The sequence below is a fragment of the Phoxinus phoxinus genome (assembly GCF_949152265.1).
Source record: "Phoxinus phoxinus genome assembly, chromosome: 3".
Taxonomy (NCBI): Eukaryota; Metazoa; Chordata; class Actinopteri; order Cypriniformes; family Leuciscidae; genus Phoxinus; species Phoxinus phoxinus.
Window position 1 is genome coordinate 9,902,214 of NC_136878.1, and position 18,087 is coordinate 9,920,300.

The 18,087-nt window shown below is 35.7% G+C and overlaps 1 protein-coding gene across 2 annotated transcripts in view; it reads right to left on the minus strand.

The window, feature by feature from the left end:
* Positions 1-18,087, minus strand: part of slc39a14 (solute carrier family 39 member 14) — a 34,431-nt gene that overhangs the window by 13,685 nt on the left and 2,659 nt on the right. For both annotated transcript variants that reach the window (XM_079607642.1, XM_079607641.1), the window contains exons 2-3: positions 8,933-9,227; positions 6,640-6,811 (exon numbers count right to left, since the gene is read on the minus strand). In XM_079607642.1, the coding sequence (XP_079463768.1) occupies positions 6,640-6,811; positions 8,933-9,202 (442 nt within the window). In that variant the 5' untranslated portion in view covers positions 9,203-9,227. The remainder of the gene's footprint in view (positions 1-6,639; positions 6,812-8,932; positions 9,228-18,087) is intronic.

Consider the following 18,087-nt stretch of genomic DNA (forward strand, 5'->3'; position numbering starts at 1 on the left):
AATGTCTTTATGTGAGTGGATCGTGGCAGGTGCGTGTGTGTGTACAGATCATATATCGTCTGGCTTTCTCCAAAACCACAGAGCTGAATTTGTTAACAGCTGAGAACAGCTGTCCGCACTTTACCTAGAGAAGAAGTAAATCATTCATAACAACAGTTGCATTTAGAAAAATTATTTCTTTCAAATAACAGCAGTAGCATGGACTCATAAAGTTGTGTAAAAAAAAAAAAAAAAAGCAACACTGAGTGTGTTTACATAAAACACAGATAATTGGTTACTTAATCTACTTCAACATCTTTTTCTGGACACTGTTACAACAACACATTATTTTTTTTTATATCTGTAAAGATCCTTTGGGACAATGTGTATTGTAAAGCAATATACAAATACACAGATACATCAGACATAAGCTCAGTATGAAAATCCAAAAACGCAAGAAAACCATGTTTACATTAGACTTGATATCGTCTGGATGTACTATGGTTATGATGTCAAATCGTGAACAGGTCAGAAAACTGGGGTTTTGCCCTATACTATGACCGATAAAACACACTGTGTAAATTACCTTTAATATCGCCAGCTTATTAATCATAATCAGTTTGTGCGTGTAAATATCTAGTGAGGCGGTTTTTAAAGTTATTTAAAGGAATTGTTCACCCAAAAATTAAAATTCTGTCATCATCTCCCATGAATTACCTAGACTGTGGTAGCCCATCTAATGGGTCACACCAGTTTCATAATAATCCCGAAAATATATTTACACTTCTCATAATAACATTACATTTTTTGTGACATTGAAAAAGATATATCACTGTCTTTTACTGTGTAATATATCACTGTCTTAGGGAAAACAATAGTTTGGCTTCCTAAAAACACCAGTGTGAATGTAATGTGGACGGAGACACTATTTCAACTAGAAAGAGGTTGAGTTCACAATAAATTCAATGCAAAGTCAATGCATAGACTTTTTATTCTGGGCAAAAAAATATATATATATACATTTAAATAATTTAATTTCAACCAAGGTCCACTGCCAAAAGTATGCAGTATTTGCCCATTCAATGAAAGTTAATGGAGTCCAATGTTGTTTGGACACCAATGTTCTTCAAAAATCTTCTTATCTATTTCACAGAAACAACATGAGGGAGAGTAAATTATGACAGAATTTTCATTTTTGGGATGAACTGTCCTTTTAAGTTGTTTACTGTAAAAACATTCAGTAATCGGCTTTTATAAGGTACAAAATTAATTTTGAAATGTTTAAACTTGTTTTCATATACGTGTGCATTTGTTTTTTAATGTACTAGTATTGTATTAGAAAGTATCGTTTTGGGACTCCAAATTAACACCTGAAAGGTTCCCACATTTTGCAGTGGGAAGGGTGAGACCGAACAAAAACTAAAAAATTAATTGTGGCGCACACTACATTACATTTTATGCACACTGAGATGAGGCACTTATGCAAATTATCCTGGTTTGGGGCTTTGGGCCTGGCATGCATCCTGCTTTAATCTTATTCCCTTTTCTTTTCTGATCATTTCATGTCCCAAACCACCAGAAATACCCTGGCTTTCTTTGGTACATGAACAAAGTAAATACTCAGAACAAAACGTATTCCCATCACTGTACCACGGTGCCAGTACAGAACTGAATGGGATAGACTGCATTAAGAAAAGGATGCTATAAGACTCCAAAAGCACACATTTCTCCCTCTCCTTATCTCTTGAATTCCGGCGGGAAGTGGCACTGCGACATTCTGCTTCCATTTTGTATCCCGCTGCCAGAATGCACAAGAAATGCCAAATCCCAGAAGTGACTTGTTTAGCAGATAAAGAACAGCATGAGGTAAAGTGACAGGAAATATTACTGAGCCAGAAAATATGTGCACAGATGTTAAACATGTTTAGTGACAAAGAGTCACAGGCTGATTAAATACAAGAATTTCAATCAATTAAATAAATAATCCGTTATAGACATGGTTGATTTTCGGTTAGGGTGAATATAAAAACCTGCACAGATTGGAAATGTTTGTAAAGCTAACAAATCACAGATTACAGAGTGCATGTGAAATTGTCTTCATGACTTTCTCTCCTGAAATGTCCCAGCAGGCTTCACACACACACGCCCATGAAATTCTCTGAACTCTCCGTCTTGCCTTTTTATATCTGTCGCCTACACAAGGGATATTTCAGTTCAGCTTTTGAAAGACTCTCTAAGCTCACAGCCTCCCTTCAATTCTCCCGCTGACCAGAGTACTGTGATTGAATCCAGATGTTGCTGGCATCTGAATTATACAAGCTAGCCATTTTAAAAGTCAAGACGTCTTATTTTGAAATATTCTTCCAAATTGACTAAAGTGCCAGGCCAGCACATATGTGCCTCACTCTATCTATGCCTATACACAGTGACCGAAAGTATTTGGGCACTTAAGCCACTGCAAGTGACTCTTGGGGCCTTCACAATTAAGATACCAAAAGAGAAGTCTGTTAAGAACCGGAATCTAAAAGGATATTAAGATATCTTTAATACTCCTTGAGTTTTAAAGGTAACAAGGGCCTACTAATCGCTATATAAAAATAATACCACTGCTATCTTTCTAAATTCATTTGTTTCCCCTGTAATGTGGCTCTGAATCTCAGATGAAGATTTTCATTTTGATCCCGCTCTACAGAATAGTGGATTACTCAGTAAATATTCACAGCATTTACAGTGTAAATATTCGGAGCATTTCATATCTTGACTGACTTCTTCATGTTTTATATTTTATTTTCATTTTTTAATCAAAATCTACAATTTTAGCTGGGGACCTCGGGTTGAGTTGACAAGGAATGGCCTCATCACATTAACTATATGAGAATGATTATATGAAGGGGTTTAAATATTTTTTGTATCCAAGTCATTCAAAATTTCGGGATCAGTAAAACAAAAAAATTGTGGGGAAAGAAAAGAATACTGTTTTATAATCTTAATAACAATAAATGAATCTTGAGAACTAAATCAGCATATTAGAATGCTTTCTGAAGGATCATGTGACACTGAAGACTGGAGTAATGATGCTGAAAATTCAGCTCTGCCATCACAGGGGTAAATTACATTTTAAAATATATTCAAATATAATTCAATTATGATATTACTATGATACAAACTATGATATTTAATTGTAATATTATTGACTGAAACATTTTAACTGTATTTATATAGCTAATGTTCTTAAAAAAATAAATAAATGAGATTCAGAGATTCTTATCACACTTTAACTGGAGATCAAGGCTCAACATAAGAGAACACCTGCACTTTTCCGACCCTCTCAGGCCACATCCACACGAAGCCAGAGCTTTCCCTATCCGATGTTTTTTTTGCCTCGTTCTAAAAAATAATTCCGTAAACACGGCGTCGTCTCAAGAAATATCTGCGTACACACGAAACCACTGAAACCGACACAAAACGATGTAGTATACATCCCAGACCAGTATGTGGCGCTGTAATTCTGCCAGATAGATACAATAAAAACGGAGAAGAAGACTTTGAGCATGCGCATAAACCTTGCGCGCTGTATACAATAATATTACACAGTAGCTTCTTCTTTTCTTTTTTTACCAAGAACTTTATTAAACAATATGAACAACCATAAATGGCCTGGTACAAAATAGGGATGAGTCACGAATCACGATATTCAATTAGTTATCGGACTCATAAAGCTTGCCACAAAGAACCGGCAAAAGTAATGAATGAGTCAAATATAGCAAGGAGACATTTTAACAGTTTAAAAGTAGACATTTCAAGCATTCTATATATTTCTGAGTTTCGGTTAATTTATGAGATGAGTTCCAGTTCACGAGCAATGCAAGTTATATTGCGCCGGCGCGTCCATGTCATGATTATATTGTCAGCTATATTTGCTTCTTATTTATTAAATCCAGGAAATTGGTTGATGAAACTTTGATTAAAATTAAGATACAATTTATACAAAACGAAATTCACTTTAAAGAAAGGCTTTATACAAACCAGCTTTATATAAAACAAAACTTAATGTGGTCAAAATGATGTCTCCCGGTATATTGCGCATCTTATGATTACTCATGCTGTTCACTTTCATAAATCAACATAGATGAAATAAAAAATAACATATTATTTAAACATAAATATGAAACTAAATAAATTTTCTTTAATGCCTACAACAGGCTTACTGAGAAATGTAATGTCGGAGTGGAATTTGAGCGAGCGCCGTTGTGCCGGCGAGCATGTGCGTTTTTTGAACAGCCTAATAATCAAATAATTCCCAGTGATCGTCGAATATTTTTTTTGTTTGAAATGCCCATCCCTACAAAATACGAAATATCTTAATCAGACAACAGACCAGCACCATAGCATAATAAAAATATAAAGAAATACAATAAAAATACATTTAAGTAAATAATATATAAAGTAATAAAAGAGGCTCAGTAGCTTCTCCAGCATTATATTATATTTTTATACAAGCAGTCGGCAGGTGTTGTTGCTGTTACGTGACTAGCAGTGTCCGACTAGTCGACATGACATCATCGTTTCACAAAATATACGGATTGGCTGTACACACGAAAACGCAAGCGTGTCGTTTTCAGATTTATCCACTTTGGGACCCGGTTTCAAAAAATAGCGGTTTCAGTCTCTCAAAACGCCGGATCCGTCTGGACGAAACGCCAATACGACACAAAATTTGTCCGTATACAGCTAAACGCGTCTCCGTGTGGACAGGGCCTCAGTCAGAGTTCAAACTAAATCAGCTGATTCACTGTATTTTTCCTAGAAGCCTGATTTGATGGCCAAGTCAAAGATTGTCTACAGTGATCAACAGATATAAACTAGACTAGTTTGCTATAAATATGCCAAGGTGTTGTACTTTAACTATATTGATACATTTTAACACCTGACATTACCTGGGGACGTGCAACACGTGACATTTAAAAATAATAAAAAAATTACAAGATCTGCATAAATCCTCTTGAAAAGTTTGTTTAAGGAGATTGCACACCTGTGTGATTGATTTTACCTGATTGTTACTAATAGGTATAGCTAAAACGGTCAACTATGGGTGTACATATTAAGATATATTTAATACTTCTTAAGGTACAGGCAAATTAAGCCTTCAGAAAAGTGCTTTTCCCATTTTTTAACTGCCACGATTGCCACAAGGACCTACTAATCTCTATGTAAAACTAAAATAAAATAATAACACTGCTATATTCTTAAATTAATTTGTTCCTCCTGTAATTTGGCTCCAAATCTAAGATGAAAATTTTAATTTTGACCCCCCTCTACAGAATAGTGGATTACTCTGTAAATATTCAGAGCATTTATATAGCACTTGCATCCTGAGCATTTAATATTTTGGCTTCCTTCTTCATTTATGTATTTCTTTCACGAGAATATATATATTTTTTAATCAAAACACATTTTTAGCTAGGGACCTCGGGTTGAGTTGACAAGGAATGGCCCCATTTCACATTAACTATATGAGCATGATCTAATAAAGTTAAACCATCTGAAGGGGTTTAAATATTGTTTTGTATTCATTTTTTAAAAGTACACTACTGTTCAAAAATGTGGGGTCAGTAAGAATTTTTATGAAATTATTACTTATGATTTAAACGAAAATAATATTGTTTTATATGATGATGATAATTATTTCTGAAGGATCATGTTTCACTGAAGACTGGAGTTATGATGCTGAAAATTCAGCTTTGACATCACAGGAATCCATTACATTTTAAAATATATTCAAATGATAATAAAAATGAAAAAAAAAAAACCCTGTCATTTCAAATTGTGACATTTAATTGTAATATTACAGACTGCAACATTTGAACTGTATTATATAGCTAATGTTTTATGTGCTTACGTCTTTCTTAGAGAACCAAAATATCAAAGCAACTTGCATTTTTTTCACGTTTCAATGTTTTTAGTTTTTTTAAAGAGTTGACTATTCTTATCACACTTTAACTGGAGATCAAGGCTCAACATAAGAGAACACCTGCACTTTCCCGACCCTCTCAGTCAGAGTTCAAACTAAATCAGCTGATTCACTGTATTTTTCCTAGAAGCCTGATTTGATGGCCAAGTCAAAGATTGTCTACAGTGATCAACAGATATAAACTAGACTAGTGTGCTATAAATATACCAAAGAGTTGTTCTTTATCTATATTGATACATTTTAACACATGGCATTACCTGGGGACGTGCAACACGTGGCGGTTTAAAGAAAAGAACTGTTAATAAGTGTCGTGGCATTCACAGTGTGCACAAATCTCGCATATTAAATATTACCCTTGATTTATGAGCAAAATATGTTGACACTTGCACAGCACAAAAATATGTGATTCTTGAACAATTAATTTTAAAACCATGGCGTGCATGTTCAATGAAGTTCAGGTCTGGATGTTAAAGATATGGCCTATAAAATGGACTTCATTATGCAGAAATCCTCTTTAAATGTTTGTTTAAGGAGATTGCACACCGGTGTGATTTGTTACTGATGATAGGTATAGCTAAAATAGTCAAATAGGGGTGTACATATACTTTTGGCAATGTTGTGACTGATAATAAGAATTAGACATCATCAATAATATTATCTATAGTCTCTCAATGGATAGTCAGTCTTACCCTCAGCGTAAGTGGGTCTGGGGCTGGTCTCGGACTCTTGGTCCTGTTGGGCCTTGCATGCTTGTGAGTCCAGCTGCTGTATCATGGTAGGGCAGATCTCCTGCAGGCCTCGCTCATCTATACGAGACTGTTCGCTCATCCCATACGCTGCCAGAGTGTCTGCAGCCAAGCACTGAGAGCAGAGGACAGGACAGAGGTTTCGATTACTGATCACAGAGGAGAAGCTTCAATTACAGCATTGAGAGAGCAGAGTTCGTGCTGGAGCTGTCACAGCACAGGATAGAAACCAAAGACTTGACCCTGAGGTCAAACAATGGAACATTTCAAGGTCATATGGAGATAAATATCAGGATTCGGGTTCAAAAATGTGAAAAAATAAGAAAATATTTCCTAAGCCGTGTTTACAAAAACCTTCATCTGAAGCAGAAATAGTTTTAAATACACAATTATGAACACAGAAACACAGGATTAAAATATGAAATGATGAAAAATACCTATTCTGTCAAGATAATTTAATTAAAATTGAGTATACATCTTTTAGACAAAATATTTACAAAAAATATATATTATTCACTAAATGGGACTTATTATGCTTTAAGAGCTTGAATGTTCAAAAAACACATTTTTTTTCTCATAACATTATTGCAGCACTGATTGGACGGCTGGACCAGTATGTTGTGATTGGTCAACTGCTTTGAGCGTGTTTTGGAAATGTCATGCCCCATACCATAACCATGAGTTTCAACACACTACTAACATACAGAAACCATGCCATGTCTTGGTCGGGATTTATTTAAATGAGGAATACTGTGACATGTAGGTTCCTGGAAGAAAACTCAAGACTACAATCGAGGCGTTTCAGGGAGTTCAGAAATAGTGTTTACTGATATAGAGAATAACTCTCTTTGGAGTGGATTTTATGCTTTATAACTTTGCAGACCTTCACGCTCAAAAAGAAAGAAAGTTGAAAAATTAAAAAAAGCACAGGACCCCTTTAAATTTAATGAAAATTTAGAACAATCTTGGGTCAATTTAGGTCACAGCTGTTTAGCTGACAAAAAATACATTAAAAACAAACCCATGAAGCATTTTATTGTTATAATTTATTGAATAAACTCAATATTGTTGGTGAACAATCAATTCTTCAAGGAACAAAATGATGTGCAGATATTCCACTTATGGTCCTTGTAAAAGTTCCACATTTAGTCCTTTAACACAAAAAATACTCTCTGTGGTGTATAAAAATAATGACAGCTCAATATGACCTATTATCAGTGTGGACAAACTGATACAGTACAATGTGTTATTCTTGGCTAACTTACACCTTGAGAGTTGGCACAAGAGATAAAGCCTCTAACAAAAAATCCTTAAACTTAATGACATGAGAATAAATGTCAAACCAAAGACACACATTTGAGGTTTTGAGTAGGGCTACTTACTTAACACTCAGTGAGTTAACGTTGTAATACCAGGTATTTAAATAAATATAAATATGTATATACATACATTTACTATAAGGATATTTAGCAAGCATTCTTAACACATCTATATGTTAAGAATCTCTCTATATGTATGAAAACTGACAATAATATAAATAAGTTGATATAAATATAGATAATTTGGAATATATTTTTTAAAAAGCAGCAAGAGCTACCCTGTGCAATAACACCTGACCTAACAGTTCACTGAATGGTGTTGTGACAGTTGGTGTGGCAGAGGATTAGACATCTGTCATGTCTTATAAAGCACCCTGAGAAGATCAAACTCTTTCGTGTTAGGAGTGAATCAGGACCGACACTGAGCTTTAAAAGTATTTAAAACATCCCTCGCAAACCAAAGCATGTGAACCAATGCAGGAAAACAGGACTTTGTTGAAGATCAGCAAGTAAGGAGGATCATTTTAACTTGCCATAAAAAAGGTTTACAATCTGCAGTGGAAACAGTCGGCTAATGTCAATTTATATACATATATATATATATATATATAAATGTTCACTATAAGGATACAAAATTTAATGAAAAACACGAAATAATGCAGTAAAAAGAGGGTGAAAAATGTATATTCTTGCAATGGCAGGCGAATGCCCAGTATTTTCCAAATACTTGATTTTCATATTCAAATACATATAAAAGAAGCCATAGTACATTGAACACAATATGCATGTATTTGTATGTGCAACAAGCAAGCAAACAATCAGAGACAGGGAAGATCCAACAGCCAGTTAGACGTGTGAAAATGCTCTCTGGGTAACAAATACATATAAAGAAGATCCTGTCAAACTTTTTGACTCACCTTAGATCCATTGGTTTTGGTGGGCTGTGTTTGTGCGTCATGGTCTCCAATCAGCCCTCCATTTAACCGCGTGAGGAGCGATCTGAGCTGAGGGACAGAGATGCTGGTGTTGTCACCATAGCGTGACAGCAGCTCCTGAAGGACTTGAGTAGGAGACAGTGCATCCTGACCACTAACATCTCCTACTGGCCATTGGAGCAGTCCTAGAGTCAGGGTCAGGCTTATGGTCAAGGTCAGCTGTCTGCAGCCATTTGCTTGTCTCAGGGTCATGACTCTACCAGCAACACGTTGAGCACTGCATAGAGATATAGAAAGGTGGAAAAAGAGATGAGAAAACAAGGTAAATTAATAAGAATTACATCACTAATGGCCATCATTTCACAGAAACCATATCATCTTTACACAGCCATCTTTAAAGTGTGGGAAATCAAAATTTACATGATTTACTTTCTAAATAAATGTTCATAGGAGCACATTATTAAAAATAAATGTTTAGGTACTTTTTAGGTATTGTTTTGGCAAACTTGTATTTTAATCTGACTCCATTATGAATGTAATCTAAGTAAGTACATTAAATAATTTGACTAAAATAGTAGGCCTAATAAAAAAATAAAAGAAAAAAATCCCCTGGTAATTAAATTGAAAATGTATTTCTGCAACTGCTGTGAAATAACCATCACAGAATATGAAGATTATGAAAATGTAATTATTCTACTGTCCAGGACAGCCATAAAACAGTGTTTTTTTGTTTTGTTTTGATTAAAAAAGTTTTTTTGTTAATTTAAATAAAATACTTATAAAACACAAAATGTAAGTTGTGCCTTGGCAACCAACTGAAATATGTCAAATAAAAAAAATTAATGTTAAATATATTAATGTATATACTATATATCGGGCCTAAAAGTAACACTCGCCAAGTGCCAAATGAGAGTAAAGCAGTGTTGGCGAGTATATGAAATGGTGTCACTGGCCTGGCTGGCTGGAAACATTTTTATGCGCTGTATCGTCACGAATGTTTAAGCATTGACAAGATTCAAGAAGACTCGAAAGGGAGCTCATTTCATTACTCTCGTGCTGTGTGGAATGATTTGGGTGCACAAACATCCGAAGTGCTCGTTCAGAAAGCGGCATGCGAATACTAAACTGAGCTCTTTTTCATGTCTTCTTGCACTTGAACAGACAAATTCACAAAAACAAATAGCAAGTATCCTAGTAGACATAATCAGTTATGTCTTAAGCGACCGTAAACAATTGAGAAAGCAATTGTTTTTGTGCAAATTGAGCACGGATCCATACACTGATACACATGATCAGTATCAGTGTACTGGATTAGTGCATTCAGTCTTAAAATGACAGCAGCCTTATATTCCTGCTGCTGTTTGTGTTTTTAATGTTAATCAAACAACAAAGAAAAAAAATCACTCTCTGCTTTTGACTGAATAACTTTTGTAACTTTAATAAAGATTCATTTAATATTTGCTTACTTTATTAAAATTCTGTACCAGAAAACTATTGTCAGACCTACCTGTAAAACATGAAAAGCTCTCCAAAGCTCCGAAGCCAAAAGAAAAAAAAGAAAAAAAAAGGAAACAAGTCCAGTTGTAAATAAATTAACTCCCAACATGTGAGTCACAAACACTGGATAATTGGCCCCAAGGGGGCCCCTTCTGAACAGGTCCCAAAGGCTACTGTTGCAGAAGGAGGGGCATAGTAAAACCAGAGTGATTGTGAACCCAAATTAATCTTTACCACTGACAATGTGAAGAAGCAAGACAATTATGAAAATACCATTGAAATGATCCAGGTTTCATTTAAATGACTTAGTAGCCTAAATGCAAATTATGATGCATTAGGCTATATATCAAGTTCACAATTTAAAACTGTTACACATTCACCCTCTACTGAGTTCTCAAAGTGAAATGAAAAGGATGAATATAAGAGCATAACCAAATTGTATAGAAAAATTCAGCTGTCAAAATTAAATAAAAATCCCTGGAAGCGATAGGGATAGTCAGTTTTTCTAAACAAAATCTAAATTCAAATAAATTTCATCCCTATGCATGTATCCAATATTTCCGGCCTTGGTCAATGAATATTCATTGTGATCCATCATAAAAAAACATTTTAAGTTAAGTGCCAAAAAGCAAATTTTAGCTAATTCTTGTTTCCATCCACGTCATATTATATAATCTGCTTCATAGTAATCATTATAATTTTTAAGTGAATATTAACTGCAAATCACAACTTCCAACAGACGCCAATTCTTATTCTGATAGTATTCCTTTGTTCAGTGACTACGTTTACAGAAAGAAACAAAAGTTCTGATTCCAAATACCATATGGGAAGTTTCATTCCAGATGTCTTTGTATATGTCAGTGTTTAAGGATTAAGACCCATATATACAAAAAAACATTTTAATAAACTTAAAAGACACTTGAAAGACACTAGGCCAGTGCTGCATCTTCACAGAAGTTGATCATTTTCAATTTTTAAGCCTTGCCAACTTAAATATTCAAGCAGAAATAGATGAGAAAGTACCCACGTCAGTTTGGTACTCGCGTGCTGTGTGAGAAGTTGTGTATGCAACACGCATCCAAGAATCACGCCCAGAATGCTGCGTCTCACAGCACGGAAATACTCTCCTTCACGAGCACGTACTGAGCTTGTCAGAATGCCTGTCTTGTCGAGTATAATCGTAAACATTGTCAGTTATGTATTAAGTGAACATAAATATGTGTGAAAATGCATGTGTAAGAGTATATTGGATTTGTGAAACTCTTAAAGTGATAGCAGCCAAATATTCCTGAGCTCCTGCCTGTTTTTATGTTGATAAAAAAAAAAAGAAAAAAGAAAATTCACAATCATCTTGACTGATTAACCTTTATAAGGGTTAATCTAATTTTACAAAATTAGAAAGAAAGATTTTGTGAACTTCAAAAAAATTAAAGATGCAGTGATATTTTACATATAATTACTATTTCTGCACCTGAAAATCGAGTTTAGACTTGCATGAAAGATTTATGAATTAAAGGCCAAAGCACTTATAACAAGCAGACATGGCAACAATGCAAGAGATAAGCATAAAACAAAACAGGATGCCTCTGTCGATAGAGGTTTGGTAAAATGCCAAATGCCAAAATGTACAATTTTTGATCACTGTAATATTACTTTGGTACAATTACAGACAAAGTGATTATTTAGGGGATTCTCTCCTGAATCTTTACAGTGTTTACGTGACCCATGACTCAACTGCATAGGGTTAATCTGGGTCAAAAAGACTGAATATACTACAGAAGTGCCATTAAACCTTCACAAAGGACCTTCGAGAAATTGCACTTAAAAATCAGCCAAGGCTAAGCTTGCTTAACCGTAACTTGCCAGATCCTTGTCTGACAGTGAAGGGCAAAGAAACACAGAGAGCAAAGACAGCGAAGATTCCAAGATTAGACAAAAGTGTGCTTGCAAAAGAAAAGTTAAACCTGTTGACTAAGGTCACTGACTGTCATCAAGTCAATATGAGGAAAAATAACTAATGGCTTTTAAATTTGATTTCATGAAATGTATCTGGTTCAATATTGTTTTTTCAGCATGATGCGTTGGCAATCCTGACTCACAAACAGGGTGTAAATTACTGTGCGAGTGTAAACGTGCATGAGAATGTTTATCAAAAACAGCAGGGTGTGTGAAAGGAGAGGTTAAGCACGCCGTGCTGATGTTGGTTGTGGTATGCTGACTATGCTTATGCTCATGAGCTGGAGAGAAAGAGGAAATGTGATCCTCAACGGCTTATTGATAATTTATGAGGGCCTCCAAAAAGCAAGTTGTGTTTCTGTAGTACAGCACACCTTTGATCATTTGACAACTCAAATAAATGTAAAATAGGCACATTGTGTGAAATCTATAACTAGGCCTAACTCACAACATGAAGTTCGGTTAAACTGCTCAATAATAGAAGAGGAAAAAAATGTAACGCGTTACAATTAAAAAGACTTGTCACACATCTTTATCCAGAAAAGAGTAAATAAATGAAAATTGTGTAATACTACTTTCTGTGCCTGCACAAAATAGCAAAAAAATATATATATCTTTCTGAAAAAATATTTTTTCAATTAAATGAGTATATTATTCATGATGATAATAATTACAAGTAAATAATACATTTAAAAAGCATGTAGCATTCAAAAGTAAATATTGTTTTAATTGTATTAATAATTCATTGTATTTTTGTGCTGCTGTGACCTGTGACATGTAAATTTCCCCCTGGAATTAATAAAAGTTAATAATAAAATCAAGGTCAAAGAAACGTACACATTACATAGAACAAATGGTGGGTTTATTACCGGTAGTTGGCATTTACTCTAAGACTTTGTTTGACATACAGTATCAGATTGTTTTGTCCCGTTTGTTGCTATATCATTGTTAATCATTGCAGTTTCGGATTCAATCACGCATTTAGATACAGTTGTAAATGCAGAACATTTTTTGTACCGAGCAGCATGAAAAACAAAACTTTTATTTAAAGGAACATGCCGACTTTTGGGGACTTTAGCTTATTTACCGTATCCCAGTTAGATAAGTCCATACATACCCTTTTCACCTCCGTGCGTGCCGTAACTCTGTCTGACGCACCCACCACTAGCCTAGCTTAGCACAAAGACTGGAGGTAAACAGCTCCAGCTAGCATACTGCTCCCAAAATAACGCCAACATTTTCCTATTTACATGTTGTGATTTGTATAGGCACAGCGTGTACAAATAACAAGGTCACATGAGACTAGGGGTGGGGAAAAAAATCGATTCTTAGATGCATCGCGATGCGGACGTGGACGATTCTGAATCGATTCACAAATGGCAAAAATCGATTTTCAAAAAAAAAAAAAAAAAAAATTTTTTTTTTTTTTTTTTTTTGAAAATCGATAATAACGTAATATTGACGGAACGCAAAAGACGGAACTCTGAAGCGTGGAAACAATATTGTCAAAGCTTCCACCCGGCTCGGAAAGGGCAAAGCGCATTACATAATCAATAGCAACTTTTATTGCCAAGGATTTGCATCCAGTCGTTGAGAACCAGGGCTTTCGCGCTATGTTGCACACTTTGGAGCCGAGATATAACGTCCCATCTCGAAGATATTTTACAGACACAGCGATCCCCACACTCTACAACAAGACCAAAACCGAAGTCATGGAATCACTGAAGAAAGCGGGTAGGATAGCTGTAACATGTGATGCGTGGACATCCGTATTTTATGTTAATAGAGATTCAGAATATGTTGAAGTTTGTTATAATTTGTTATTGTTGTGATTTTTACTGTAGTGAATTTACTGTTGTGAAATGGAAAATCAATAATCGAGAATCGAGAATCGTTAATAATCGAAAATCGACTGTAATCGAATCGGGACTTCAATAATCGTAATCGAATCGAATCGGGAAATCAGACAGATTAACCACCCCTACATGAGACACAGCCATCTTCTAACTTAGGCGGAGTGATTAGCGCAACACTGAGCGAACTCTCTGGTCTTCACCACGGGGCTTCTCAGGTGCTGCGAGAAAATCACTCCACAGAAGTAGCAGTGCTTCGCCTTCTGAGATAGTTCCCAGTATGTATACGGTTAGAAGATGGCTGTGTCTCATGTGACCATGTTATTTGTACACGCTGTGACTTATGGGAGCAGAATGCTAGCTGGAGCCGTTTATCTCAAGTCTTTGTGCTAAGCTAGGCTAGCGGTGGGTGTGTCAGACAGAGTTACCGCACGCATGGAGATGAAAAGGGTAACTTTTCTAACTCTGGGGGATAAGGTGAATAAGCTAAAGTCCCAAAATGTCAGTGTGTTCCTTTAAATTGTAGCCTATATGGGTTATAGCCTAAGCAGAAAGTGAGCAAAGAGCGTTTCCTTTATAATCACTGAAGCTGTCAATCACTTAAGAAACGTTTAGCGCCACTGAAATCTACACTAACGCAAAAACTTCCGCTATAATAAAAACAAGCTGTCTAACACAATGAATCTCTTATTTACATCGCGTTTACTCTTTGTTGGTAATAATGAAAGGATTTGCAAGCTTGCAGAACTCCAAAGTGTGCCAGGGTGAACAAAAACTCCAGTGTTACTGTTTTGAGCGGTGTTGAACAGATTCTGACTAACTCAGACACCTCTGATTGGACATTGCGTTCACACGCTCAATAGATATGTCTGCGATTAGCTACACCAATCAACAATTTAAAAGCATATTTTAAACAGAAACCTTTGACGCTCTTCACAGAGCACAGCACAGACAGGTACCGAAGTACCAGTACTTTTGTCAACCCTACTTGCACAGTAGCAGTACGCTTTGATTTGGCCACATTGTCTACAGAATAATTTATTTACATAATCTTTATTTTGGCTGATACAAAAGTAAACCCTCAGCCCATCTAAACCCAGCATTTATATTGGAACACAGTCATCGGAAAACAATGCACTGATATGATTTCCAGCAGCAGCATTGTATCTCAGATAACGGCAGGAGGTTAAAATGACCCTGTCTGAAGAGATCTTTGTGCACTGCTGTTATTTCAGGAGACAAGATAAGTCATTGAGAAGAATGTCTGGTATTCAGTCTGAAGTGAGATTGTCTAGCTATTGCATCCGAATAATCAGTAGGCCTAAACACTGAACAACTGAATTTGAATTTATGGATTGATCAAAGCTTTGAGAATAAAAAAGGTTCTACAAGGGAAAGTATCTTTGTAAGATTATTAAACCTGTCGCAACCCCACAAAGCTTTGAGACCCATCCTCAGCCTAAAACAGTCTTTAGACAAATCAGTTTAAATAAATGACCATCATAATAAATCCAAATAATGCAAGTTTATCACCATCAAAACTAGCATGTGTAGGTCTATGTTTGCTCCTTGCCAAAGGATTTGTGGTAAGATACAGTGTATTTAAGATTAATTGAAATGTAAAATGAATATTAATACTTTAGATAAAAACAAACTGTCATTAAGTATAAAAACACCAAAATAACTTTATACGACATTAGGCTAAGTCTTTACTTCTGAGGCTAAAAGTCATGTTTATACATGCTACATGTTTTGTGAAAATCTTTTTCATTTGTTTTAATTGGTCAGTGGTGTTACCCTTTAATGCCATTTCTGGTAGGATCTTAAACAAGAGTCCTATTAAAAATGTCTAATGAGATAAATGCTAGTCTTTGTTTATGTTTTCTTCGAAAATAAAACGTTTTACAATACAATTCAACTCGTTATACATTAGTTAATGCAGGTATTAACTAACAAAGAACAACATTTATTATCCAAGTTAAAGGTGCAGTAAGTGATTTCTGAGAAACAATGTTGAAAGAAACCCCAATGCACCGCCCCCAAAATCCATGAACATGCAATGCAAGAGTAAATGTCCCTTTATCATAGCTAAAGTGAAGCAAGATAATTATTTTCAAAAAGTAAAGTGCGATGGCGAACAATCAAGAAAAAAAAAAAAAGAGCTTAAACAAGCAAGAGCTGGTTGTTAGTCGCCAGCAGCACAGCAGCTCAAGAAAAACAATGACACTCAAAACTGTCCTGTTAATGGGGCTGTCACTTCTGTGAAAAAATCCTGTTAGATTTTTGAGACATTTAGCGTTCGATTGTAAAATCGATTTTCCATGTCTCAAGATGTTTCTATTTTCAACGCCAAATATAGGCTATATCCACGGACAACTAACAGGCATTATGACGACGTAAAGAGGGTGCTTGAGACGTGCACAAGTCAGCAATATTTCTGATGATTTATTGGCGTGAAGTTTCGTGCACAATGACAAAGAGGAGTGCAACATTCTCGAAAAACAATAAGCAGAGTGGACTGCCATAACATCAATTCAAAACACAACTGCAGGCTTCAACATGGCTGTGTTTACGATTAGAAATGTCAAACAAATTCCGCCTACGTAGGCGATTGTAGCCCGTAGCCCGAATCTGTATCTGTATGCATGAGACTGTCTGAATAATGGCAGAATTCACAATTTTTGTTGTAAAAAGACTAAGAGACACATTATGCAGAAGTATAATTTGCTGTTATGTGTGTTTGTCAGAGCCTGCAGTTGCTTGCTGTGTGTGACGCTCGTTCTGGCTATTTTCGAAACTTGTGTTGGTTGGTCCGATCGATTGTGCAATTGATTTCCGAACGTAAAGTGACAGCCCTACCTGTTAATATAGCTAACATTACAACAGCAGCATATCTCGGTTCTGTGAAACCGCAAAACCAACATTACCCACAAATGGAGCAGAAACCTGGTTCTGTTTTCAGGCCTTCCTGCTTAGGCTAGGTCTCTCGAGCGCTGGAAATATTATGCAAATAAAAAGCGTTTCTAATATTAACACGGGTCCTAAAGCTCTTATATGATAGCTGATCATAACCCTTCTTTTTCCAGTGATATTCCTCTGATCTTTTCTCTTTTGCAATGTCTCTCACTCAGCCATCTCTCTTTCTACAGTCTTTCTTCAAATCTCCCTCTAGCTCACTCTCTCTCCTCCCCCATCATGAGTGGACACGCCCCCTACTGCTGATTGGCTACACATTTATTGCAGTCCTCAGTCTGATCCATTTTCAACAGCGTTCCTCAGAAATCGCTAACTGCATCTTTAATGTTCATTACTATTTATTTAAAAATCTTGAAATTATTTGGTAAATTCAAAGATAAATGGTAACAACTAAAGACCTAAATAAGAGAGACTTCTTAAACTCACATTCCATCTGAATGCCTTCTGATTAGGAATGCAGACTAACCTGCACACTAGAGGAAAAGAGAGCAAAACTTTCCACTTTATAGACATCTTCACTCTGCTGACGTGTCAGGTTTTATAGCATGACTCAGGGGAAAAAAACAAGAGAGGTCGTTATCAACGACTAGACACCTGTTGTCAAGCAGACACTCTAAGAACACTCAAAACTTCTGGGAAAAGACAACAGGGAAAACAATGGATGGAAAGGGGACAGAAGGGGGAACGCTCTCCAAGGAAAGCACTGGAAAAGCTTTTCAAAGTTCTGAGAGGACGTGTCGTGTACTATGCCTTTCAGAAAGCTGTACAATAATACTTATTGCTCCAAAAACAACCTTATCCAGCCAAATATGAGAAAAGCAGTTTAAGCAACAATGAGCTGGGTTGGATTAGCAT